Raw genomic sequence first — 25389 nt, forward strand, 5'->3', positions numbered from 1 at the left:
ATGTTAGTTTCATTACAGCGTTTCCTTATCTAATCATCACTGAGCCACTCTCCCGAGGGGCTCTGCTGTGTCTGCGCCTGGCTCAGCTGTTTAATTGTATTAAACATGTTTTCCAGCCCTCAACAGCAGTTCACAGAAGAGCAGTTTAATTCCAGAATGGAGACTGATTAGGAGCTGTTGTTGCTGGAATCTACTGCAGCACTGAGCTGATATCTGTGCGTTTAAAGCAGCCCCCCCCCCCCCCCCCCAAAAAAAAAAAAAAAAAAAAAAACGGACCAGAACAGCTTATCCTACTATATAGAAAACATTATACCAGGGAGAAGACATTATTTGTATAGATAAACGTATATGAGCGAGAAGATAGTCTTGTACCGTAAGAGATAGTCAAGGCAACTGTAAATAACTTATCAGCGAGAAGACAGTATTTGTATAGATAGGCGTGTATATTCATGAGTAGGTAGTCTTGTACTGTAAGAGAAAGGGCGGACAACAGATAAACATTTTGATCTTGGCAGTCATGACTGAGTTCCGCAGCCAGGCTCTGCAGCAGGCAGACCGGAATTATGAAACTGGGTTTGCTCAGAGGCAGCAGCTCCCTACACCTCTCCCACATTTTAACACACACAATGCGGAGCGAGACAATTCCTATGTGTCAGGGAGATTCCCTCTGAAAAGGAAGCCCTCAGTTCCAGCACAAGTTACCAGCGCTGGAGCTGACTTTGCGTGTCTGTGTGCGTGTGTGTGTGCGTGCGTGCATGTCTCTGTGTATCAATCTGTCTGTGTGTGTGCGTGCATGCGTGCGTGTCTCTGTGTATCAATCTGTCTGTGTGTGTGCGTACATGCGTGCGTGTCTCTGTGTATCAATCTGTCTGTGTGTGTGCGTGCATGCGTACGTGTTCTCCGGTGGATTAAAACAATCGGCAGCTGCATAAAGAAAACACACTTTACATTAAAATATAGATGATATATATTTTTTTCAACTCCAAAATAATAAATGCATGAAGAAACCTCAAAATAATTTAATATAATAAATTATAAAATGTTTCACAACAAAAGACAAATCAAGTAATATTCTTAAATCTACACAATATTTGATTACAATACTGTATATACAAAACCAGAGTTTGGTCAGGAGAGATGATTTGATAGCCCTGGTTCTGCTACAAGCTTCCAGGGACCTTTAGCACCAACAGGACAGAGAGGACATGTTAGCACCTTGGAGCAGGTCCAGGTAATCTGTAAAGTCTGATTTAATCTACCCTATATCCCACATGAACGAGCCACAGCTTGACTTCCTTTACATCATGGGAATCCCTCTATAATGCATCAGCCACTGACAGCATTTCTATCTGTAATCCCGATAAACAACGGACAGGTGGTTGATGCAGCTCAGGGTGGTTTTCCAAGTGCCGTAAAATGCTCTAAAAATAAACTCCAGCTGGTAGGGTATAGGCTGATCAAATCAATCCTCAATTCAAGTAGAAAAACGTTTCGCCTGGTGCCTTCCTTGCACTAGCTGCAGTATTACTAGACCCGTGCATTGAACAAAAAAAAAGAAAAAAAAGATATGATAATAGCAATTCCTGATTATAATCATCTTCTTTTTTAAAATACTTTGCACAGTTTGAGCAAGCAGAACCACTTTGCAGTGCTTTCACACAAACTGCGCAAGATAACAGCTCACAAGCAGTAAGAGGCGCCCTGGACACAGTGTATTAACTTACTAACCAAACAGCACAGCTCCCCCGTCGCACCATGCTTATCCCTGAACTCACACACCTTTGCAGGGGATGCTTGAAGATGGAGCAGGGGCAGGTTGTCTCAAATGTAACTATGTAACAGGATGGGATGCTGGTTGACTCAGCGCGCAGGGCCTGGTTTTTCCTTGGAGCTTCTATTCATCGACCAGCTGACCCCCATGTCTGGAAAATGCTATTACACCTCCACACTTGGATTAAACCAGCTGTCAGATGTCACGCACAGGAGCCAGGCAGCTATCTGAACAACACAACTGCCTCCCCTGAAAAAAATAGCCTGGTACCAAACAGACAGGCTTCTGCAAGGTGATACAGATTGTAAATTCAGGCACACTATCACTTCTCAGAAGACATCCAGAACTAAGGCTCTCGGGTTGAGACAGATATGAAGAAGATAACAAAGTTTTCACTGACGAGGTGTGTTAAATCACTGACTTTTTTTTCCTATTTACTTATTTATTTTTCCACTGGGGAGAATTTGTAAGTCTGTAAACACTGCCTGTCTGTGACTTCAGGAGAGATATCGAGAGAGAGAGAGAGAGAGAGAGAGAGAGAGAGAGAGAGAGAGAAAAAGAGGGACAAACCGCAGGAGGGCAATAGATTTTCCTATCTCTACAAAGCGCATGTACAACATTTGGTCTCCTGGGTTTTGTGAAGCAGGAGTGAATTACAGGTACATGTGGGTTCCTGGCACTTCCATAGTGACAATGGATCGTATTCAAGATTAATGTTCTGCTTATATGCATGGAACCGTTCTAGGGTGCTGTTAAAGAGACGAACAACAGCCTAGAAAAGTTCCATGAATTTGAGACTTCATTAAAGTAAAGCTTCAAATCCAAATACATTTGCATAGGTTTTTTTTTACTGTCAATTATGCCAATGTTATGTGAAACTCTTTGTGCTTTCTTTGTTCCCTTAGAAAAAGAGCATGTTTAAAAATAGCATCAATTATTTCTAGGTCAGGGTTTTTAATTCATTAAAGATTACTCGATTGAATTGTACCAGTTAAGAGCAAAATCAATATTTGTGTGTGTGTGTGTGTGTGTGTGTGTTTTTAAAAAGATTAATTTAATCTGAGTTAAAGTATTAATTAAATCTAGGAATATAAAATGATGTCTCAAACTGATATACGATGCGAGTTCTATTTCCACCTCCTGGGATATACGGCACAAGAATATCAAACTAAACGTCAACCTTTAGTAATTTCACAGGCTGGTTGATGAGCGTGTGTGATATTGAGACGCCTCTAGGGGTCCTAACAGAGGCTCTTTCCTGTAATTCAGTCGGTGACCCGGCGCGCTTCTTACAAGCGGGTTCGAGTCCCAGGGCAGTGCTTTCACCGTCCGGCTGCAGCATCGCTGGGCTAATCACACAGACATTCACAACTGCAAATCGCCCTCGTGCACCTCCGAGCTGGAATGATGTATAAATTATAAAATGACACGCATTATCAAACAGCCGGGGTTGTCAAAACCCCTGCAGCTTCTCTGGGGCCTGCTGTTAGCTTCTCAAAGATTTATGGTATGTCAAACACCGAGAATCTCGCTTCTTTTTACACCACTCCTCAGGGGGCGGGCCTGGGTCATCACAAAGCCAATTAGAAAACGGAGATCGGGAATGGAATTCTGCTGTCCTATTGGCTGGAAGACCCATTTGAAGCCAATACCTGGATTCTATTGGCTGGATGTCCCTGGAATGGAGTTCTGAGATTGTATTGGCTGCAGGAACTCGGATGTGAACACTGCCTCCGCGTACTCCTCGCAAACATCCTGGAACTCTGCAGCGACGTCACCCAGCGCCTCTGACATCAGCTCCTCTGCCAGGCTGTGGAAAGAGTGGCGAGAGTGAGAGACCCCTCCCACGCGCACACTACACATACCTTAACGCATGGTCAACTTACCAAGCCTATTTGTATGTTAAAAACATACATATGCATACTCTGAGTTCACTAACAATATATCCAGGCTTTATTTCAGTGTAGAAATAAATAGCACAAAATTTCTATTGCATTCTATAGTGGCGAACCAAAACCCTGAATAACTGATCTGACATTTCCATCTTCTGTTAGCAGGAACCGCGTGTCTGACACGTGTGCCGTTCCAACTCCTTTCCAGGATCCTGAGCTCTCCCATGTAAGAACTCTCCTGGTAGGAAATGACTGCCCCAGAGTTTCTCCAGGGCAGAACATGCTGAATGAATTCACACCGCGGTTCACAAGCCTCACTTTGGAACCGCATGGTGCCTTCACATCCTAGTTACTGCTTCACCTCTCCACCTCTGGTGGCAAAACTGCTGGAAAAAATACCCCTTACAAGCAGCTGCTGAAAAGATGAGAAACAATAGGAGGCAACGTTCAGCAAACTTTTCCTTTCAATTGTTAAATGCAACCACCAATTTGCCAGCTGCTTGAAAAGACCCATTTGAAGCCAATGCTTGGATTCTATTGACCGGATGTCTCTGGAATGGTCAGAAAAAAAACAGATAAAAGATGCAGAAAATGAGGGATGCAGATTGAGAGAGAGAGAGAGAGGTAGATGGCTTGCTGACCTGTCCGCGATGACCCAGGGGTTAAAGCTGCCCACGGCTTCATGAGAGACGAGACGGAGGAAGGCCTCGTACCGCTCGCTGTACTTCTGGATGCTCTGCTGCATTCTGATTGGCACAGAGAGGAAGGTACCGTCCCTCTGCTTGGCCTGTGGGAGGGGCTGTCTTGGCTGGTATCTCTGTGACAGGTCACCCCAACCGGATTCCTCAGACAGGACACTGCGGGAGAGGAGCAAAAATATAAGAAATCAAGTCAAGCAGACAAACAGGTACACAACTGGGTTTAACTGCTTGATTTACTGAGTGCGAATTCACCGAATCTGTGAACGATTAAAATGGTGAAATAACTATGGAACACTGTGCAAAACCATCACAGGTCCTTCGATTTCAAAAACTAAAGATTTATAATAATATATATATATATATATATAAACTTTTACCTTGCCAAGGCTTCTAGTTTACCCTTTTATATATATATACATATATTCTGCAAATGAAACCCTTTGCATTCAAAGTCTCCTATCGATCCTATACAAGTAAAAACCTTGCCTTGTCTGCTTGAGTTAGAACTACCCCCCTCCCCTCACCACTGCAATAGACATGTGGCATCTCAGCTGGACTGCCCTGCTTCCAGGCTAATAATCCCTAAGTAAGCAAATCAATGGTGAAGCAGTACTTTGCTCTGCCATAGTGAGGAAGTACCAGTCACTCAAGCCCTCTCTATAGATTAACGAGCACACAGCTTTCTGTCTCTCCCAAGGAGCCTGCAGGAACAGTGAAAGTGTGCTGCTGGGCTGCAATTGGTTCTGCTAATGTCAGGGAAGGACCCTCTGCAGAAAGAGTACTAGTTGCTAAATGCTTGGCTTGGCTTGGCTTGGCTTGCAGGGGTCATTCTCACAATACAGCAGCAACTGCAAGTAGCAGCGATTGTAAACTAGCAATCTTGCCCCCTCATGCAAATTTTCCAAATGTTGTTGAGAAGAACCAGCTGTTATCCAACTGCAAGCAACGAACAATCGCGGTGTCTCCTGTGGATTACACAACAGCAGGGTATGCTCAGAAATAATAATAATAATAATAATAATAATAATTAGGCAAAGCATGGGGATACAAACCTGAAATCAGTTCCTTGTGGGAAGCTGTGTGTTGTTATTTTTTTTTTTTTTAGGAAGATTTGCTAAATTATTTAATTACCTTATAATCCCGACCCAAACAAATGTAAATGCTTAGGGCTTTGTCCATTTATAATCGCTGTGCTTCTTATGCATTCCTCTCTGGAGAAGTGGATAATGAGGAATTTAGCTGGAATTTATTTGGCCATTAAAATCTCACAAGAACCCAAAACAGCAGCGAACAGCCCAGGGAAATTAAAAACCACGCAACGAGCAGGCATCATCATCAGTTTACTCTGCTGCACTTTCCTAAGGGAAATGGAAAGCAGGCATAACAAAATAAAGTGCTGTACTGTTGCTTCTGCAAAAGAACTGTGCAATACACTCGGTTAATTTTTTAATTAGTGAAACTTGCAGAGCTACGATGGGAGAGCGGGCTCATTACCTATTACACTGCTGATGAGCGAGTGCCGAGGGAGGCAGCAGGGGACTGGCAGGGCTGACAGTGCCTGTCAAGATGCACTCTGGCTCTGGTACACGCAGGAACTGCTGTTCCTTGTGTTGGAAATAGCGGTAATGAGTGCTTACACTGAGCCGAAGTCGTTTTCTGTGCCTCTTAATAAAGAAGCTGCAATGCATTTCTGTGTTCTAAGTGAGGAGTGGAATCACTGTGCAGTGGTGCTCTGTTAACGAGAAAGCTCCTTCTAGGGGAGCTTGGTTTTTCTCTTCTGATGTTCTCTCTCTCTCTCTCTCTCTCTCTCTCTGGGTGATTTCAGTCCTGTGTAAATGCTGCCTTTTGCTCTGAAGCTGCTCTAGTTTTCTTTGCAATACAGCCACGTGTTTTGCAGAGATGCAAGTCAATGTTCATTATCTCATTATTATTTATTTATTAAAACATTGTGATGGTATTAATAGATACATTATGTCTCATCCTTATGATAACAAAGAGCACAGCCACTTGAAGCGACCTTTATAAATGCTACTCTGCAGCGCTGCCACAGTCCCATCTGCTGGGTGACACAGTTCTGGTGGGTTCTGAATTATCAGAAACAGAGCAGCACTGATTACAGACTGCCCTTTGGAGGTCTCTCAGAGCAGGTTTCCTGTGTATTAACTAATAACCATATTCATTAATAAACCAAAAGCAGTACTTTTGTTATGGCACCTGCAATGCCATTCGAGGCTGCAGCCTGCCGTCTATTCATAAATAATTGAAACTAAAAGATGTGACGAAGGTTGCAACTTCCCAGTACATCACAGTCAGTTCTGTGGAAGAGAAAGATGTGTTTAAAGTGAATTCCAAATATTGATTTTCCTTCTTTATTTTTAGAGACAGAGAGACCGAGGTGAAAGCAATCCTCTGGGATTCTGCGGCTAATGAAAATAAGTCTCATTGCAGTCGACTGCAACAGAGAACATGAGACATCTTCTGGCAAACCCAGACAAGACAGTGAGGTCTGCCAGTGGAGTGAAAGCACAAGAAGAAAATCAGCTAAATAAACTGGAATTCTCAATTCTCTCAGAACCAGTAATGGGAACTCTCTGTACACTGGATTAAAAATAATAAAAGTAAAAAGATCTGTCAGTGCACATATAGTGGAGTAGCTCCAGTATCTCTCTCAGCTTACATTTTGTAAGCAGGACCTTTTTTTTTTTTTAAATGCAGCTGTATCTAATCATACTCCCACACCATTCATCTGCTACTCAGCACAGCCTATCATCAAACAAAATACGTGCCTCCTAATAACATTCTAGCTGCTTTTCTGTTTATCAGTGTAATGCCAAATTTAGTCTTTGGACAAATAAATATATTGCAACATATTGCTTTAAACTGTGCATTCTCTATTTTGCAGAAACCACTAGTATGGCATGATACTAATTTGACTTGAAAACAAGCATAAACACTAATTGCAAGGAGACATAGTTTAGCAGGGGATACAGTAGCTGGCATGTATAGATGAAAGCATACTGTCAGGAGACACAATTTGGCAGAAAACTGCGACACTGTTGAGAAAAACAAGGTTGTGTACTGATCCAGTGTTCAAAGTCACACGATGGGATATTTTTTAATGAATAAGCTCCTGCATTAAAAACCTTCACACTGCAACGGTCTGGGGACTGGCAAGAACCCACGCTGGCACAAGGGGACGGCACTGACCAGGAGCCGGACCCCGGGCATGTGGCAGCACTTAGTTAATTTGCTAATGGCTCCGCAGATGTTAAAATCTGTTCCACTCAATCACTCTGCCTCGCTCAACTCTTTTACTAGCTTCCTCTGTTCATTAATTCTGTGCCAGCCCGAGCTAGCTCAGACAAATCTCTCGACAGGAGAGAAAATCTAAACCGAGAACCTGCCAAGGCAGAGAGTAACCCCTAATGAAATGAGTGAAGAGAGTGAGCTCCTAATCAATCACTGTGTCACAGAGCTGCGCTGTGCGTCTCTCTCTCTCGCTCACTCTGTAGTACGTACTGTAGGTATATCACATGCACGTATGTTTGTGCCTGCATGTAGGAGTCTGAGAGTCTGCAGTGTATTTACTCCAAGAGTACATCAGGGATGGAAAAAAGATTCCCACTGCATCGCAGTTTCACCCACTCCAGGTTTTACTAGGAGCTTGATTAGCCCCAGTGTATCGGTAACCAGCTCAGATGGGTCTCATAGCAAAACCAGGAACGGAGTCGTATTTCCATCCCTGTACATGTTAAAAGGTCTGTGTGTGTGTGTGCGTGTGTGTGTGTGTGTGTGTGTGTGTGTGTGTGCATGTGCATGTGTATGTACTGTACATTAGTGCGCGTGTCTCTGTGTACTCGCAGTCTTACTTGGTCTCGGTGGGGGTCTCTATCACAATGTCCACCACAGGCTCCTTGTGCCCCGCTAGCTTGGTGATTCGGATTGGCTGGGGCGTTGTTGGCTTCCTGTCTGCAGGGTCCTGGCCTCTGTCTAGAAGGTGGAGAGAACACTGGAGCAGTGAGATAAGGTGGAGAGCCATCGCTTAGAGATCATGAAACACTCGATTAACTTTACAGTACAGAGACACATTACTCTGGTAAATAAAAATGAATGAAACAAAAAAAAAAGTCAAATAGAGTGGAGGTGGCCGTGGTTTGACTGTGCATGTACTGAGTGGGTATAATGTCAGTGGGGCAAGTATGAAAATACAACAGCAGATTGCAGCAATTTCACAGGGGCACACCAGACCTCTTGACAGATGGCAGATGATCTAAATCATTCATTTTTGGTCAGTGCTACTGCGAAAGACACTTGACAGTGTTTGGCACACGTGCCTTTCGCCTTATAAAGCCTTTTTTTAAGTATCTCTTGAGCTCTTTTTTTTATTTTTATTTCTTTGGAGTTGAAGCAACACAGCACAGCACCAATCCTCGATTGCAGCGACCTTCTCTTCTCTCCTCCTTTTAAATATAACGAGCAGAACATCTCAACAGATGGTGCACAGAAAACTTGGAAATGCTATTTGGCCAAAATACAATAAATAAATAAATAATGGAAAGAACTGGGAAATAAATGCAGCTGTACAGCTTTTTAGCTGCTTCCTCCTAATCCTGGATGCCTCTGCTGTTGTAGTTTTACATCTTCTGTAAGAGCTGCCTCCTTGATAACACCAACCTCATCCACCCCAAAGAGTAGCAAAAAGAAGGGATGTCATAAATTGCATAAGCAAAACAGGAGGTCAGATAACACCAGCTACCGCTGCAGTGGTGTCCTGGCAGAAAAGGTTTTGACAGGATAATCTTGTGTCGTCCACACACCTGCTCTCTCCTCCTCCACCCAGAACTCAGGACCAGCGTAGGTAACGTGAGCAAACCGCCGACGCACCGAGTCCTCATCTTTCTGGAAACGGGAACGAGAAACAGAGACACCAAGTCAACAAAACTATGTGAATAGAGTGGAACTTCACTTAGGAAAACCTTCTAAGAGTTTACCACAGTAAATGTGCACATTCCTTTGACATTTTTTCCATGCTTTTCCCATTGTTATACTACGCATCTGTTTGTTTTGTTTTTAATTTGCTTTACCACACCTCTCTAGGCTTCACAATGCTTTACTATGGTTTGCAATGCTTTTACTGTGGGGAACTTTTAGAAGGGAGGACCTCAGTAATTTTAGCGTCACTGGCTTTATCATCATCATCATCACGATAAGCTGACCTCCATCTCCTCCATCCTCCGCAGCATGGTCTCCAGAGAAGGGCTGTCCTGCAAGGCCAGGCCACCACGCTCTGCCTGCCTGTCCTGCTCCACTGCCCACAGGGCCTGGGCTGTGTCCTCCAGGAGGTCATCTAGGATCTTCTCACTCAGCAGCTCCGCACTGCCCGCTGCCTGGATAAGGGGAGTCCAGTTAGTTAGACCCTTAAATTACATTGGCAACAGTCGCAGTAACCGTATTTTTTTTTCAGGGATCGCTTGGGATTTACTCTCGGACCACAGAATGGGAAACTCTGAATTAATTAATAGCATCTGATTTTCAAGGCATACGATACTAATTGACAGCCACCATGGACCGAGAACACGGAGAGGCTGTCTATCTGATTCAGTACAGTATGTGAGCGCACCACCACTCAATTCTAATTGAATGCCTCAAAAGAATATAAGTAAATCCCCTAATGTGAGTGCGAGACAGAGGAAGTACTCACTGTCTCAGCCACCTGGGCAGACAGCCTGTTCCTCAGCGAGGTGCCTTTCCTCTCCCACAAGCTGCTGATTTGCTGAAATAAATTAAAAAAGACATAGAAAGAGCTGTACAAGAACAAATAGTCCTACAGTTTCAGATCAGAGCCCAGGGAGTTATCAGAGTGCCTACCTGAGCTCGGTCCAGCAGGGGGCGCAGTCTCTCTTGAGCTGCTTGCTCTGCTCTCTCAGCCCATCGAGTTGGGGACCCTGCCTCAGCCCTGACACACCACAACAGAACAGCGTTAACAGGGATCCTAATGCAATGCACTGTCCAGAGAGCACACATCACAGCTGCCGCAGTCCTTTTACACTAAAATAAGATTCACTGCTACATTTTAGATCAATACATCCTTCACAGTTTTGCATTACTGGGCAATCTCTTGCCACTCCTTACAGCTGTTGGAGGTTACACTTTGTGATACAGCGAAACAGAAACTATAAAAAGGCATTACGTTTTCCCAGAATATTTTTTTTTGTTACTGATAACATTCTCAACCGAGTTTTTGAAAAGCATATTTTCTCACAACTGCTGGGGACACTGATAGGTTTAAAAGGGGGCCGTGCTGTACGAGTGTGTGCCGGAGGAGTATTGTTTACCTGAGTCTCTGAATCTGCTCTGTTTCCTCTCTGCAGAGTTCCTTCAGGTCCCTCAGTCTGCGTGCGGTCACGTTGTCCAGCCAGGCCTGCCTGCAGCACAGGACAATAACCAGGGACCATTCCAACAGCCTTTCACAAGCAGCCAGAATTACACAGAACAGACCGTCTCCAGCAGCAGCCCTGACACTAGAGGGGGGTGCTTTTCATCTGATATACACACATCGGCATACCGCCACTGTTTAAAGACTGCAAAAATAGGAACTCACACACGCAGTCAGAGGCAACATTCTCCGCCTTTAAAGATCTGACACTGTTTATTAGAACAACTGAACAGACTCGACTGTCCTTTACACTGGGGGTGCAGTGGTTAAAGAAAAGGGCTTGATACCAGGAGGTTCCCGGTTCAAATCCCGGCTCAGCCACTGACTCACTGTGTGTGACCCTGAGCAAGTCGCTTAACCTCCTTGTGCTCCGTCCTTCAGATGAGACGTAAAACAAACGAGGTCCTATTGGAAATGACTCTGCAGCAGCAGTCTCTGTAAGTCACTTAAGATAAAAGTGTCTGCTAAATGACTAAATAATAATAACAACATCATGATGTATGTATATATTATTTAAAAGAATTGGGCACACTTGTTTCCAGCAGCTACATGGAAAACCACACGTGCCGATGAAGGCTTACGCAGAACTGGAGATGCACTCCAGGTTCCCGGTTTCACTCCTGCTGGGATTTCTTTCATCTCAGTCTGAACTTGAGCTCTGTCACCATATCAACTGCATGTGGAACCCAGCAGGCAGGCAGCATATCTAGACAGACACACGCTGCATTGGGGTTTGCATCACATCAGAGCACTGAGCTAGCCTGAAACGATTGAAGAGTGATCGAACACCATCTGGTGGCGATATGCATGAACTGCCCCCTAAATGCACCTGCAAGAGCTGGCAGCAGTATAATCTGAGAACACTGTAACTAACTGTTTCTGTGGTTTAATGTGGAATGGCTTTGTTATAATAATTGGTGCAGAACTGAATGTTGGATTGGAACCAGGGACGGCAATAACACTCCCATTGCATAGCAGTTCCTGGTTTTACTACAAGTTTAATAAGACACACCTGAGCTTGTTACCTGTACAGTGTGGCTTATCAAGCTGGTTGTAGAACATGGAATGGGTGAAATTGCTATGCAATAGGAGTCTGATTTCCATCCCTTTTTCTTACTGGATTTCCATCGGTAGCTAGGTATGTTCTAAATGAACTATATCCTATATCGTACCTCAGTGCCTCGTGCTCAGCCAGCTGCCTCCTCTCTAGCTCCACCGTCTCTCTGTGTCTCCCAGGAGAGCCTGGTGCTCTGGGGGGAGAGGACTGCACCCCAGCCCCCTGCTTCTTCCATGTAGCCCTGAGGGTAGGAACAGGAGAAGGAACACACCTTTTATCACAAGCTACCATAAGTCACATAAAAAGAGAGAAGGAAAAAGGTGAAGTAGATAAACGTGTTCCCCGTCCAGTCTTCATACAATCAGATCAGTGCAATATAAATCAAACAGCTCTTACTTTGCTAAACGCTTCATAATAAAACGCTATCTGTTGTGACAGGGTAACGTGGGGAAACTCTTCAGCAGGCAGCTTAATAAAAAAAAAAAAAAAAAACAAGCACAGTGTTGAAATAGTAAGAATCTGGAGCCTTTCACATACCGTCTGGGGGAGGCTGGGGGGGAGGTAGGGTGAGGGGGCACCCAGGGTATGGAGCTGTCCTTCAGGGGAGGTTGGTTCTCCTTGAGTCGCGACGCCAGGGTGGTCTTCTGGAAGTGCACTTCTCTGGGCTGCCGAAATCCCTGCAGAGAAAGTGTTAATAATCTCAGAGCGAAGCAGAACTGAATACCATACAGCCTCTTAAACCATTCCTGCCAGCATCTACCTGCAATACATTTCTCCCTCCAAAAAAGATGACTGCTTCATTATTTCTATTTCCATGTTTCAGGTCGTTAAGGGGAATGTAACCGAACATGAGTTAGCATACAGAGCACTCCCAGTAGGAAACTGGGAAGTAACAACCACACGGCTGCTGGCTTTTACCATTGCGTATGCCCCGTGTATAAATATGCTCTGCAGGTACGGTATGCGGACGTACCTTGGGCCTGTCCGCGAGCAGCACTCCCTTGAGCACGGCGGGTCGAGGGGGTTCGGGGGTCTCCTTCTTCAGCGCCCCCATGCGGCTCAGAGTCTCAATGCTGGCCCTCAACACCTCACTGCGTTGCGGAGTGGGGGGGTCACCCTTCCTGGGGGGGCCCAGTTCAGACTGACTTCGGTCAGCAACTACCGAGACAGCCCGTCTCTCTGGAGCAGAAAAATCAAAAAAGAGTCAGTCTAAAAGATTGGAAGTTTGCCCACAAGCGCCGTCATCAAGGCGAAATGATTTCTGCGGAAGATGTTGACAAAGCAAAACAGGAATAAGTACCTTAACATCAACCAAAGTGCGCCGGAATAAGATTCAATACAGAAGGATAAAATAAGAATTGGGCAACAGACCAGTTCATTTTTGTAAATACACCCTATGGTACCGTAGTTCAATTAAAGGTAAGAAAAAAAAAAACTTCCATAGTAAAAATTCCCATCTTAAAACCCCTTGTCCTTTAAAGCAATTCTGAGCATCTCCAAAGCTAAAATCCCCTCTGTCTCACCTGCTGAGGTCTTCGCGGTGGCTGTGGTGAGTTTACCTGGTCCTCGCTGGCCCCTCCGCCCCCTGGTGGGAGAGGCGCTGCGTTGTCTCCCGCGGGATGCTGTGTGGACCGGCGGTGAGCTGCTCCGAGCACGGGAAGCCTGCCTCCGCGGACTCTCCTGCTTTCCCAGAGCGCAGTCCAGATCCTGTTCACAAATCAAACCAGAAAGACATGGATCTGTGAAGCTGCTGAGTAAGCGTACATCAAATTAATGTTTATATTTGCTTATCGGAAGATAATAAATGTGTTTGAACCACAGTACCGAACCAAAAAGAAAAACAATATTGCAGTTGACCGAACAGAAAAACTGAGGACTGGTCAATAGCAGACTAGCCCTGTAGATTAGACTCACAGTAAGTTTTAAGGTAATCTGTTAATGAACATGGGGATAGCGAGTGGGTTCACCCTACTGTACCTCCAGCTGCTGCAGGATATCTATAGCGGTCTCCGGGACAGAAGAGCCTGACCCCGCCTCCAGTTTGGCAGAGCAGAGAGACAGCTGGCGAATCAGCTGGCCCAGCTCCCTGTAGTGGGAGGGCACCTTCTCCTCTGATTGGTCAGAGAGCTGACCCACAAACAGCTGCATGGCTCGGACTGCCCCTCTGTGCGCGGCTGCTAGCCTGTCCATTGCCCTCGACTAGGAGAAAGAAAGAAAGAAAGAAAGATAGTTATTGCTATTCTTAACATAACAGACACCTGTTTGGTATACAAACAATTGACTGCATTCATTCATTTAAATTTTTTTTAAAATACACATTTTATATATATTTTTTGTTTTTTTTTACAGATTTATGGGCCATCCTGTTTATATAGTATGTTAATCTGAGAACTACAGGAGCCAGAACAGCAGCACAGGCTTTCTTACCTTTTTTGTGTGTCTGATTTTGTGTGGGCTTAGCCTGTCCAGATCCTCCTGTATCTGTTTAACCTGCAACAATAACAACAATGTAATAAATGAACACAAACGCACCCTCCCGAAAAACATAGAAACGAAAAGTAAGAAAAAAAAAAAAAGAAAGCAACGCAAAAGGTTTCTGAACCTGCTGCTGCAGCATGTAGATGATGCGTGCAGATCTGACTGCCTGCTCCTGCCTCCTGATCTGAGCTCGCCTCTCCTCATCCGGGTCCAGAGCCTGCCCCCTCCCTGCACACACAACCACACAAGCATTAGTGTTCAGGTGTTCAGCTAAGATACAGACACTATTAGCTAAAAAACAAACAAACAAAAACCATGCATGTCATAGTAAACAGTACAAAAATAAAACACTTGTGGAGTGTCTGGCCAGTTTTTTGCTTGTTTGCACAGTTCAAAGTTCATCTATTGACCTCTGACTAAATCCCTTTTGACCTATTGACCTCTGACTAAATTTACAGTGTTGAGTGAGGTCAAACTTTGCTAACTAGTGCAAACAGCACAAGAACAGCAGGGCCAGGAGCAGCTGCGGGGCCGCTGTACCTCTGTTAGCCATCTGCTCGATCCTCTGGATGTAGGTGCCAAGCTCCTTCTGCAGCCTGCGGATCTCCAGGCTGAGCCCGGGCTCCTGCTTGTCGCCCCTGGGTTTGGGCCCAGGGCCAGGGTCTCGGGTGGGGGGAGAGAGGGTGGTCTCAGTCCCGGCGGGGTGGCTCAACCTCTCGGGGGTGTAGACAATCACCCTGGCGCCCGACTTCGTAATCTCTGCTTTAGGAGTCTGTGATTGTCTGAGCCCTTGTTTCTGACTGTGCTGTAGGGTTAACATCATTTTGAAATGTCATCACAAACCATGTTAAAAGTCTTTTAGGAGGGTCTTAAAGTTGTGTGCTTTTAAACCTAGAAGACCTGTATGCTAAACTATTAAAGTTATACCTCAATATGGAACCACCACCTGCGCTCAATAAAAGTCTCTAATATAGAGAAATCTTCTTTAACTACGTACTGGCAAGATCGCTCTGAAGAGCCAGCATCCCAGCATTTCAGAAAGGGAAATGGCACCACTAAACAGACCTTGTGTTTAAAGTTTATTTCTGATTTTCCTATTACATTAATTATTAAGATAAATCACATGACTAAAACCCTATTCTGTACTAGGGGTGTATCGATTCATCAGGTATCAGTGAATCGTGCTACTTTCTTTACATGATATATCAGAAGCACAACCGAGCTCACTGTAGTTCACCAAGTGGTTTTTTGAATGATGAATAAGTGGGTTTTATTGTTGGTATGAATACATACCCTCCCTATCTCACTTAATTCACCTTTTTATTGACAAAACAGTCTATTGTTAAATGATCATTTGATCACATTATGCATCATACAAGCAGCCAATCTGGACCATCACATATATATCGTGACACATATCATATCACAACCTACATATCGGGATACGTATCGTACACCCCTACCCTGTACCTGGTCCTGGATGTTTGCCCTGCTGGGTTTCCTCTGGGCAGCGCTGGGTGTTGCTGATGCCTCCTCTTGCTGTCTGCGTCGCATGTCTCTCTGTGCCATCCTCACCGCCCGCTGCAGCCGGTCCTCCGACACCACGGAGAAGCGCACGGAGCTCTGGGAGCTGCTCACGCTGTCCTCCCATTGGCTGCTGCCGTTCCGAGCCTCGGCGGTGCCAGGGGCGGCCAGCTTTTCAATCACGATGGGGGCAGGGTTGAGGAACCTCGTCGACAGGTTAGAGGGCGAGGTGGGCACCTCCTTGTTAAAGCGGAGCTGTAAACCAAATAAACACGCAGTTGTTTATTTTTAATACAACTGTGTGTGCAAACAGGTTTTTGGTTCAACTTTTGCATGGGTACTTCTCTGTGTGTGAGAGAGAGAGAGAGAGGTGATATATATATACCTGAGTCTGCTGCAGCTGGCTTTTGCTCTGTGCCTGAATCTTCCCTGACCCTGACAGCACCCAGGATCCATTTAGCTGACTCGGTTCTCCAAAGGTTACTTGTGCAGGGCGGTTCTGCAGTTTAACATCCATTTTGCCCTGCAACAAAAAAAGGATTCCTGATGTCCAATAGAAATACATTGATACAAATAGTGAGCTTCCTCCTGGCCTTTCATCCACCACCACACCAGAAAAAAGCCTCCTTTTTATATAGCTGCGTTCTCCCTACACTCCACCCCACACTTGCTGGTTCCGAACGCCCCATGTCAGTTACGACTTATCGGCTAACAGTGAATTAGCGCAACTTCCACTACGTCCATTAGCCGTCATAGAAAACAAGTGGAGCATTGGGACTGTATACAGCCTTCACGAAAGAACGATCAATCCAGTAAACCCTTCAATAAGCATCAAAGAATCACACAATTAAAACAACGACCCTCCCATTTGAAAAGGTCAGTTCACAGCCAACGACCTGATATGCCAGTTAATGTGTTAGGGATGTACAGTCTCCCGGTAGGCTCTATAATGCCGGGTAACACAGCACTCATATGAAGGGCAGTATAGCTCCGTGTCTAATTCCCCCCCAAAAATATCAGGATACACTGGTGTGGATGTTTCGACTTTATTTTCCTAATTTTTATCAATACGCGTCAAACCCAAGAATGGAGTAGCACTGTCCAATACAACACAACAGTGTACTGTACTGTAATTGAGTCCTCAAATTCCATGGTTCAGTGTTTTTTATTGAAACCCGCCCGTTTCATTCTCAGTCTCATTTAGTGGCTTGTTACTGTATCTCTCTCAGCTCAACTGTCAAAACCTCAAACCAAACAACACTGGCTTAAAGCCGTTGAGAAGATGTACTTTCTCTTTTTTAACACGCATTTAATTAGACAGCGTTTCTTACCGTCTCTGCTAAAGGCAGGAATAAATAAATAATAATAAAAAAAGAGATTACACAAAAAGAAATAGGGATTCAGGCGAAGCTGCAGCTCCACTTCCTGCTGTTTAAACCGCCGCCATGACAACTCGCTGGGGGGCGGGACTACCGGGTCCGTGGTCGTCTACGGGGGCTTTAAAGGGACAATCTTACTTTACAAACTGGTGCTGGAATTGTGTACTGTATAGAATTGTTCTGTGGTTGCTATGAGATACCTGTGTACCCACGGTAAAGCCGTGGCGTTTAAACACAGGCGATTTGTTTGTGTTTAAGCGTTACAACACATGGCATGATTAAAACACTCAACTGTAAATAAATGCATCAAATAGAAAAATGCGCTTGACGGCGCTGGAGGACTTCAAGTGGTTCAGTCTGTTTAAGAGGCGATGTGACAGGAAGCTGCATTGCATTGCACTGTGCTGTGCTGACTCGGAGTGGCTAAGGGACACCAGCAGCACAGAAGCTGGAGCAGCAGTCTCTCTCTGCAACAGGGAGTGCTTGAATCTAGATATACGTGTCGGCTATTTTAAAATTCAAACAAAAAGCACACACTCGAGGGGTGTAATATATTGTAGCCCCAGCTAACATGGCGCGTCAGTACGAAGAGGTTACAGTCCGCGGGTACGATGAGTTTATGAAGGCCGTATCGCAGCGTAAGGGCAAAGACGTGTTTGCCTATTTCTCCGGCAGTAAAAACGAGCAAGGCTTCAGTTGGTGTCCTGACTGCGTGAAAGGTAAGAGACAGGAGCCGTGTTTGTGTAATCTGATCTGATCGATTGCATTTTAGACTTAGACAAAATTAGAGCAAGTTATCGTAACAGTATAGTTAAGGATTACAATAACAGGTAGATGCCAGTTAAAAAATGATCCGAAACATTACAAAGAAGCGCTCAGAATATGTTCAAAGTCCACACAAGTGCAGCAGCCTCACGTTATTCTGCACTGAAATGTCTTTAACCCTATCGGAGATCGACTGCGACGTCACATGATGATGCAAATTCCGCAGTATTACATATATATCATAATGTGCAATGTAAGATAGGCAGGGTTGTGTGTGTGTGTGTGGCATTAATTGAATTCACACGCCCTCCACTTATGTTAAAACCTGCGTATTATATGGATGAGGTGAGGCTGACCTATGGACACCTATGTTTATATTTGTAAACGCCATGGTGTTGAGTGTGTGTGTGTGTGTGTGTGTGACAGTTGTAATGGGATGGGAGATGGCATTCTGCTTGGGTGAAAGCGATCCAGAGGGTTTGTTACAGGACTCTGGTGATTAAGTGGGGGTGGGCGCCTGTCCTGTCCTGTCCTGTCTTGTCCATCCCTTGAGTATAGCCTGATGGAAAATCTAGATGGGACCAATAAATACCTTGATAGTCAGAAATCTGATAGAATCTCTTTCACTGTCTCTCTCTTTCTCAGCGGAGCCGATAGTGCGAGGCGAGTTGGGTTACCTGCCACCCGGCTCTGTTTTCATCTACTGCCAAGTCGGGGAACGCTCCTAGTAAGTGTGTGGTGCCAGAGGGGCGACCCGGGGAGGAGGAGGAGGGGGTGATAACTTCATGTTAACCTGTTGTAGCAGCAGCACATGTTCTTGAGCCATGGAGAACAATTCCCATTGCATGATAACTTCCAACTGCATAATGGTGACAGTGATGGGGTTTAAGGGATTAAAACAGAACGTTTTGGACAAACAGCCCTTCAGCTGCGCAGACAGAAAACGCAGGGCAGTAAACTTGTTATTTTTCAATACTTTTGTGGATGATGTCATGAGCATGTCGGAATAGAATGTTCACTCCGAGAGGTTCCAGAGTCCCTCGTTTTGAAGATAGGTGCATGTACCTGTTTCCTCTCCCCTCTCTCCAGCTGGAAGGACCCGAACAACGAGTTTAAAAAGACGCTGAAGCTGAGCGGAGTGCCCACGCTGCTTCGCTACGGCACGGTGAGTGTTCCGGGGGCGTTCCTCGCACCCCCGGCTGTCATGTTATTTCATGTGTGAGATGCCATGAACCCGAAGAGCGACGGCTTGAGGGTTTATTAATGCAATCTCACACCAAGGGTGTCTTAAACTGCACACGTGATACTAGAGCACTAATAACGTTTGTGATCACTTGCTGCCTCATGCTGCTGAATGTTCAATCTGTGCAGCTGGTGACTGCATTGAACTCAGCGGGTTTATATTTTGCAAGTCTTGTGTATGAAATTGGTGACTGCACCTTTGTGTATAGTTCTAATACAGGCAATGGCATGTTGCAGCTCAGATTCGGGGGGGGGGGGGGGGGGGTAGCTGTATTTATTTGTTTGCTTATGCATTGATTTGTTTTATTTTTAGCCCCAGAAGCTGGTGGAGGAGGAGTGCTTTAAGAAAGACCTGGTGCGCATGATGTTCACCGAGGATTAGATTCCTCCAGCTGGGACCCCTGGTCTCCCCGATCCACCCTCTCTGATCAATCTCACCGTCCCGTTCGCCTTAAAGAGATACCGTGCCACAGGGAGGGGGAACAAGACTCCCCTCGCATAGCATTCTGAACCACAGTACAGGCTTTACTGGAATTCCAGAACGAAACGCTGTTTGCAGTTAAGATCGCAGAACCCGGAGTGGCTCCAACTGCTGTGCGACGGGAGTCTTATTTCCATGTTTTAATCCCCTCCCCCTCCCGTATGTATAAAATAAACACAAGTAAAGGTTTCTACGGTAGAGGGGCATCCATGGTTTACTGGTCTGCTGTATTGTATTCAGGGTCCTCACAGAGCACAAGAGTGGTCTGCAGTGTTGACACTGTATTCATTGAGTTGGGACTCAAAAGTCATTGCTTTGTATCGGTGGACTCCACAAAACACAACAGCACTTGCGGTTGATAGCTGAAATGAATATATGTATAGGCTTACAGTATACATTAAAATGCTATTAAACAATAAAACTAAGTTGTAATACACTACCATATTTTGCATTCCAGTTCTAATTTGTACTGTGTAATTCTATCCAGGTGCGCTTTAGAAGTGAGAGCATAAGGGGAAAAAAAACTGTTGCCTCTAGAGTAGGTTGCAGCTAAAATATTTACAATATTCCACCAGCAGATGGCAGCAATGCAAGACAAACACAAGGTTCAGTTTGTATGTGCAGAGTTAGAAGGGGATGCGAGAGCTCAATAAACTGCATGAACCCCAGCAAGTCACTGCAGGCTGTAGGTACAGCACATCTATAGCAGCTTCTGGAAAAACAAGCAAGCTACAACATAGACAGGGGCTTTCTAAGAAAACCACTGAAGCGTTTCCTGTCATTTTCATGACATGTGCAAAGACCTTGTGCGTCTGCTGGACCGTGTGTGTGTGTCTGTATTAAAACAAATTCTCTGTCAATTTGCAGCCCTCCATTATACAGCATTCAGAAACCATGATTAAAGGAGCTCTGTTACCAAATAACGAGCGTGGCCACAGAAACTGATAATTAGTGAAATCACAAAGACACAAAACACAGCCCATGTAGGGAAAATAAAATGAAAGTGGTTTACTAAGAACACAAACAGGATAACAACACGCCCCTTGATGCACTCCGAGGGGGTCCTGTCTGCAACAGGCATTCACAACGTTCCCATCGCCTTCACGCTCCACGTTAAAGGTGTGTTTGCAGCAGATCCATGAAACTACGCTCCACAAGGAACCAGGTTCTGGGTCTGCAGTGTGGAAGGTACTGTAGCAGGCTTCAGTAGCCGGAGGGTTTGGCTGCAGTTTGAAAGGGACTGTGGGGAAAAGAGGTTTCTGGGCTGCCCTGTGGCACCCTCTCCATCGTCCACGGCGGAGGCTAGTTCCCACCAGAGGAAAGGACCCCTGGAGTGGCGAGGGTGTGGCTTGAGCCGAGGGACTGTGTGGATCGGATCCATTTTCTCCAATTCTGGAATCTTTCTAAACTCCTCGGCTTGTGGCTCAAAGCCCCAAGGCGGACCAGAGATCAAGTCAATGTAATCTCGGAGTTGGTGAAGTGAATCGCTGGTATCACAGCAGTCCCTCGATCAAAACCACACAGGCTGGTCACTCCCCCTGGGGTGGAGTGTCCCACGCCTCACAATGACACCCTAAAAGGTCCTTTAGCTCCGACGGGAGCCGCACTGCACCCCGCTCACTTGGGCGCTGCGTTGCTCTGTTGCTGCTGCTCCGCCAGGGCCTGCTGCATGCGCATGCGCTTGCGGGAGTAGTGCTGCCAGTGCAGGAGCTGCTGCTCGTCGATGAACTTGGCACACTGCCCGTTCACCAGCTCCTTGCGGAAATGCTCGTACTGCAGCAGCTCCAGCATGTGTAGGCTCTGCGGGTACCTGGGGCAGGAGAGAGAGAGAGAGTGAGAGAGACAGACAGGGGTCAGTTCACAAGCGAGGCAGGCCTGGACCTACAATTGCAATTCTGAATTCATTGCAATTGCAATGTAACTATATTTGCAGCTGAACCTTGCCACACCTGTGTAACTGCAGTTGCAATTGTAAATGATGCCTTTTGATTGATCAATTACACCCCTTTCTAAGCTTAAGCACTTCCACAACACGTGTTGCGTTTTGCACCGAGCGATCGTTGTTCTCGACTTTTCAACCCCTTTCGGTGACCCTGTTTTGTTAAAGCATGTTTCTGTATTTGTAGCTGATTATATAGACTAAACAGAGAAAACATGCTAGTATGTAGTTGTGGATGTTACTTTTCAGTATCACTGTAGAATTGTAATTTCAGTACACAATGCTGCTGTAGGATAACGAGCAATGCAAACCGCCCCAATACTCACTTCAGGTACTTGGCATATTCCGGGTCCTTCCAGTACAGCAGATACTTCAGGTAGTTCACAAACGGCTTCTCTTGCAGATAGCCTCTCTGGGCAAGGACTGCAGGAGAGAACGCAGGGGATTGTACTGTCAGTGTATTAAGGACTGCAGGAGAGAACGCAGGGGATTGTACTGTCAGTGTATTAAGGACTGCGGGAGAGAACGCAGGGGATTGTACTGTCAGTGTATTAAGGACTGCAGGAGAGAACGCAGGGGATTGTACTGTCAGTGTATTAAGGACTGCGGGAGAGAACGCAGGGGATTGTACTGTCAGTGTATTAAGGACTGCAGGAGAGAACGCAGGGGATTGTACTGTCAGTGTATTAAGGACTGCGGGAGAGAACGCAGGGGATGGTACTGTCAGTGTATTACAGGGTGGAGGTGCAATTCATTTGAAAAGACTTGAAGTATCTGGTCTCATAAAAGACCCTGTGACTGAGTCCCTTCAGTATTTAGAAATCCAAGCTCACAAACACATCTTTCTGATTTGGTCTTTGATTTCGCTAGCAAGCATTCTGGAGCCCTTGTGACGCAGTTTATTTATCATTATTTTTTGGAAAGCGTCCTGGAATGTTTGCGAATGAAGGTCGCTGTATAAGTGAAACTGGTATGGCATACACACACACTACAGGAGGGTGATGTGCTGAGTCCTTGCTGGTTTATACACACATACACACACACACACACTACAGGAGGGTGATGTGCTGAGTCCTTTCTGGTTTATACACACACACTACAGGAGGGTGATGTGCTGAGTCCTTTCTGGTTTATACACACACACACACACATTACAGGAGTGTGATGTGCTGAGTCCTTGCTGGTTTATACACACACAAACACACACACATTACAGGAGTGTGATGTGCTGAGTCCTTGCTGGTTTATACACACACACACACACACAAACACATTACAGGAGTGTGATGTGCTGAGTCCTTACTGGTTTATACACACACACACACACATTACACGAGTGTGATGTGCTGAGTCCTTGCTGGTTTATACACACACACACATTACAGGAGTGTGATGTGCTGAGTCCTTGCTGGTTTATACACACACACACATTACAGGAGTGTGATGTGCTGAGTCCTTGCTGGTTTATACACACACACAAACACATTACAGGAGTGTGATGTGCTGAGTCCTTGCTGGTTTATACACACACACATTACAGGAGTGTGATGTGCCGAGTCCTTGCTGGTTTATACACACACACATTACAGGAGTGTGATGTGCCGAGTCCTTGCTGGTTTATACACACACACACACATTACAGGAGTGTGATGTGCCGAGTCCTTGCTGGTTTATACACACACATATTACAGGAGTGTGATGTGCTGAGTCCTTTCTGGTTTATACACACACACACACACACACATTACAGGAGTGTGATGTGCTGAGTCCTTGCTGGTTTATACACACACTCGTGCTATGCAGAGGGAGCCGTGTGTCGGAGCCCGTTGCTGATGCTGCAGTGTACTCACAGTTGAGGTAATTGGGGTTAGCCAGGCACTGTACAAACTCCAACTCGAGCTGGAACCGAATCCGCGCCTGCTCCTCTTCAAGGGAAGGAGAAAGAATGCTATAACAAGCGGCTCACAAAGTCATTCTGAGATAAAAACGCACAGCAACAAACAGAAATAAAACACGCTTTTGAAACATTTGAGGATGTGGCCCGGTGTACTTTTGATTACGGTGAATGGGCGATAGTTCACAGATTAACTGTTCCAACAATCCACTACAGCCACAGTATGTAGCGTTTGAACCAAATCAATTTACTGAATTTACTGTGCGACTGAGCTACAACTCCACTAACTGAGTTAAATAAACGTTTCTTATCTTTTCCACTTCCTTAGTTACCTGATTCCATTGCACTCGCCATGACAGCGGGTTGTGTATCGTGCGATTATTTCAATCCACAGAAATAATTCAAAACTACAACGAAACAAACACCCGACAGCAAACCTTAAGAAAGTGTCACTGAAACAATTTAAACGAAAAAAAAAATCAAATTCCAGCGGAGTCTCTTTCTACAATCACAACTCGGCCATCTTCACCGGAAGTTGACGAGAGACGTACACGTTCACGTAAAACGTATTTGACGCCGCCCACTGACGGCGAACACGTTCTTCTCGTGTAATTGCTAAGTTTAAGAGTCCCAGGTATGTTATATTCGGGTATATTAAATAGGTTTGGCTGAGATGCAGTTTGGGGCATTTTTTTTCCAAAAAGTAAAATTAAACTATCAATGTTACAAATTAATCTGCAAAATAATAATAATAATAATAATAATAATAATAATAATAATAATAATAATAATAATAATAATAACACTTGGTTCACGGAAGTTTCTGTTTCTGTACTCAGCAGGGATGCTATGTTACTCTTGACCACAAGAGGGCGTCATCCTCTGCATACACAGAACCCTGTGTGCTGGTGGGTCACTGATCTCTCTAACCAAGCCATCCAGCAATATTTAACGCAAAGAGATATACGAGTAACTAGTTAAACCGTTAACTGCTCCGCACTTTTGAGCGGACACTATCTGTCCTTGAACTACGTCTTTATTATTATTATTATTTATTTCTTAGCAGACGCCCTTATCCAGGGCGACTTACAATTGTTACAAGATATCACATTATACAGATATCACATTATTTTTACATACAATTACCCATTTATACAGTTGGGTTTTTACTGGAGCAATCTAGGTAAAGTACCTTGCTCAAGGGTACAACAGCAGTGTCCCCCACTCCAGAGCCCTAACCACTACGCCACACTGCTGCCCACGTCTGCAGTGGGCTGTCCCGTAGACAGGTCTTATAAGGGTTAACATTTCCATTTCCATTCAAGTAACAGTATACCAAGGGGCTAGTGCACAGATCCCAAGCAGACAGTATACCAAGGGGCTAGTGCACAGATCCCACGCAGACAGTATACCAAGGGGCTAGTGTACAGATCCCAAGCAGACAGTATACCAAGGGGCTAGTGCACAGATCCCACGCAGACAGTATACCAAGGGGCTAGTGCACAGATCCCACGCAGACAGTATACCAAGGGGCTAGTGCACAGATCCCAAGCAGACAGTATACCAAGGGGCTAGTGCACAGATCCCACGCAGACAGTATACCAAGGGGCTAGTGCACAGATCCCAAGCAGACAGTATACCAAGGGGCTAGTGCACAGATCCCAAGCAGACAGTATACCAAGGGGCTAGTGTACAGATCCCAAGCAGACAGTATACCAAGGGGCTAGTGCACAGATCCCACGCAGACAGTATACCAAGGGGCTAGTGCACAGATCCCAAGCAGACAGTATAGCAAGGGGCTAGTGCACAGATCCCAAGCAGACAGTATAC

The 25389-nt window shown here is 45.3% G+C and overlaps 3 protein-coding genes across 4 annotated transcripts; 1 reads left to right on the plus strand and 2 right to left on the minus strand.

Annotated features, from left to right (window-relative positions):
* Window positions 1-1004: 1004 nt before the first annotated feature.
* Window positions 1005-17328, minus strand: LOC117429800 (protein moonraker-like). Of its 2 annotated transcripts, none has more exons than XM_058997925.1 (19): window positions 17191-17328; window positions 16245-16382; window positions 15806-16114; window positions 14876-15140; window positions 14460-14563; window positions 14285-14347; window positions 13835-14056; window positions 13417-13564; window positions 12831-13036; window positions 12395-12534; window positions 11973-12098; window positions 10700-10789; window positions 10233-10320; window positions 10066-10137; window positions 9581-9751; window positions 9182-9263; window positions 8234-8354; window positions 4305-4520; window positions 1005-3581 (listed from the first exon to the last, which is right to left on the minus strand). In XM_058997925.1, the coding sequence occupies exons 2-19, from the start codon at window positions 16374-16376 to the stop codon at window positions 3431-3433; spliced, it is 2706 nt and encodes a 901-aa protein (XP_058853908.1). In that variant the 5' UTR covers window positions 16377-16382; window positions 17191-17328; the 3' UTR covers window positions 1005-3430. The 2 variants fall into 2 exon arrangements, with proteins under 2 accessions (XP_058853908.1, XP_058853907.1); XM_058997924.1 differs by having other exon boundaries at window positions 13381-13564.
* Window positions 17329-17424: 96 nt separating this feature from the next.
* On the plus strand, window positions 17425-20168 carry LOC117429393 (thioredoxin domain-containing protein 17-like). Its single transcript, XM_058997929.1, has 4 exons — window positions 17425-17957; window positions 18649-18730; window positions 19093-19168; window positions 19559-20168. The coding sequence occupies exons 1-4, from the start codon at window positions 17810-17812 to the stop codon at window positions 19625-19627; spliced, it is 375 nt and encodes a 124-aa protein (XP_058853912.1). The 5' UTR covers window positions 17425-17809; the 3' UTR covers window positions 19628-20168.
* A 551-nt stretch (window positions 20169-20719) lies between these two features.
* LOC117430624 (mediator of RNA polymerase II transcription subunit 31) lies at window positions 20720-24157 on the minus strand. Its single transcript, XM_034050873.3, has 4 exons — window positions 23892-24157; window positions 23516-23590; window positions 21992-22088; window positions 20720-21536 (listed from the first exon to the last, which is right to left on the minus strand). The coding sequence occupies exons 1-4, from the start codon at window positions 23911-23913 to the stop codon at window positions 21344-21346; spliced, it is 387 nt and encodes a 128-aa protein (XP_033906764.1). The 5' UTR covers window positions 23914-24157; the 3' UTR covers window positions 20720-21343.
* Between the last annotated feature and the right edge of the window lie 1232 nt (window positions 24158-25389).

The sequence above is a fragment of the Acipenser ruthenus genome, chromosome 24, assembly GCF_902713425.1.
Source record: "Acipenser ruthenus chromosome 24, fAciRut3.2 maternal haplotype, whole genome shotgun sequence".
NCBI lineage: Eukaryota > Metazoa > Chordata > Actinopteri > Acipenseriformes > Acipenseridae > Acipenser > Acipenser ruthenus.

Coding starts and splice junctions, on each gene's coding strand:
- LOC117429800 (XM_058997924.1), bottom strand. CDS start 16,376: ATGGATGTTAAACTGCAGAACCGCCCTGCACAAGTAACCTTTGGAGAA. Junction 10,138..10,232: donor CCCTGCTGGACCGAGCTCAG/GTAGGCACTCTG, acceptor AATTTATTTCAG/CAAATCAGCAGCTTGTGGGA. Junction 3,582..4,304: donor CCCTGGGTCATCGCGGACAG/GTCAGCAAGCCA, acceptor CTCTTTCCACAG/CCTGGCAGAGGAGCTGATGT.
- LOC117429393 (XM_058997929.1), top strand. CDS start 17,810: ATGGCGCGTCAGTACGAAGAGGTTACAGTCCGCGGGTACGATGAGTTT. Junction 17,958..18,648: donor GTGTCCTGACTGCGTGAAAG/GTAAGAGACAGG, acceptor TCTCTTTCTCAG/CGGAGCCGATAGTGCGAGGC. Junction 19,169..19,558: donor CGCTGCTTCGCTACGGCACG/GTGAGTGTTCCG, acceptor TTTTATTTTTAG/CCCCAGAAGCTGGTGGAGGA.
- LOC117430624 (XM_034050873.3), bottom strand. CDS start 23,913: ATGGCGAGTGCAATGGAATCAG. Junction 23,591..23,891: donor GGCGAGTGCAATGGAATCAG/GTAACTAAGGAA, acceptor CTTCCCTTGAAG/AGGAGCAGGCGCGGATTCGG. Junction 22,089..23,515: donor TAACCCCAATTACCTCAACT/GTGAGTACACTG, acceptor TCTCTCCTGCAG/TCCTTGCCCAGAGAGGCTAT.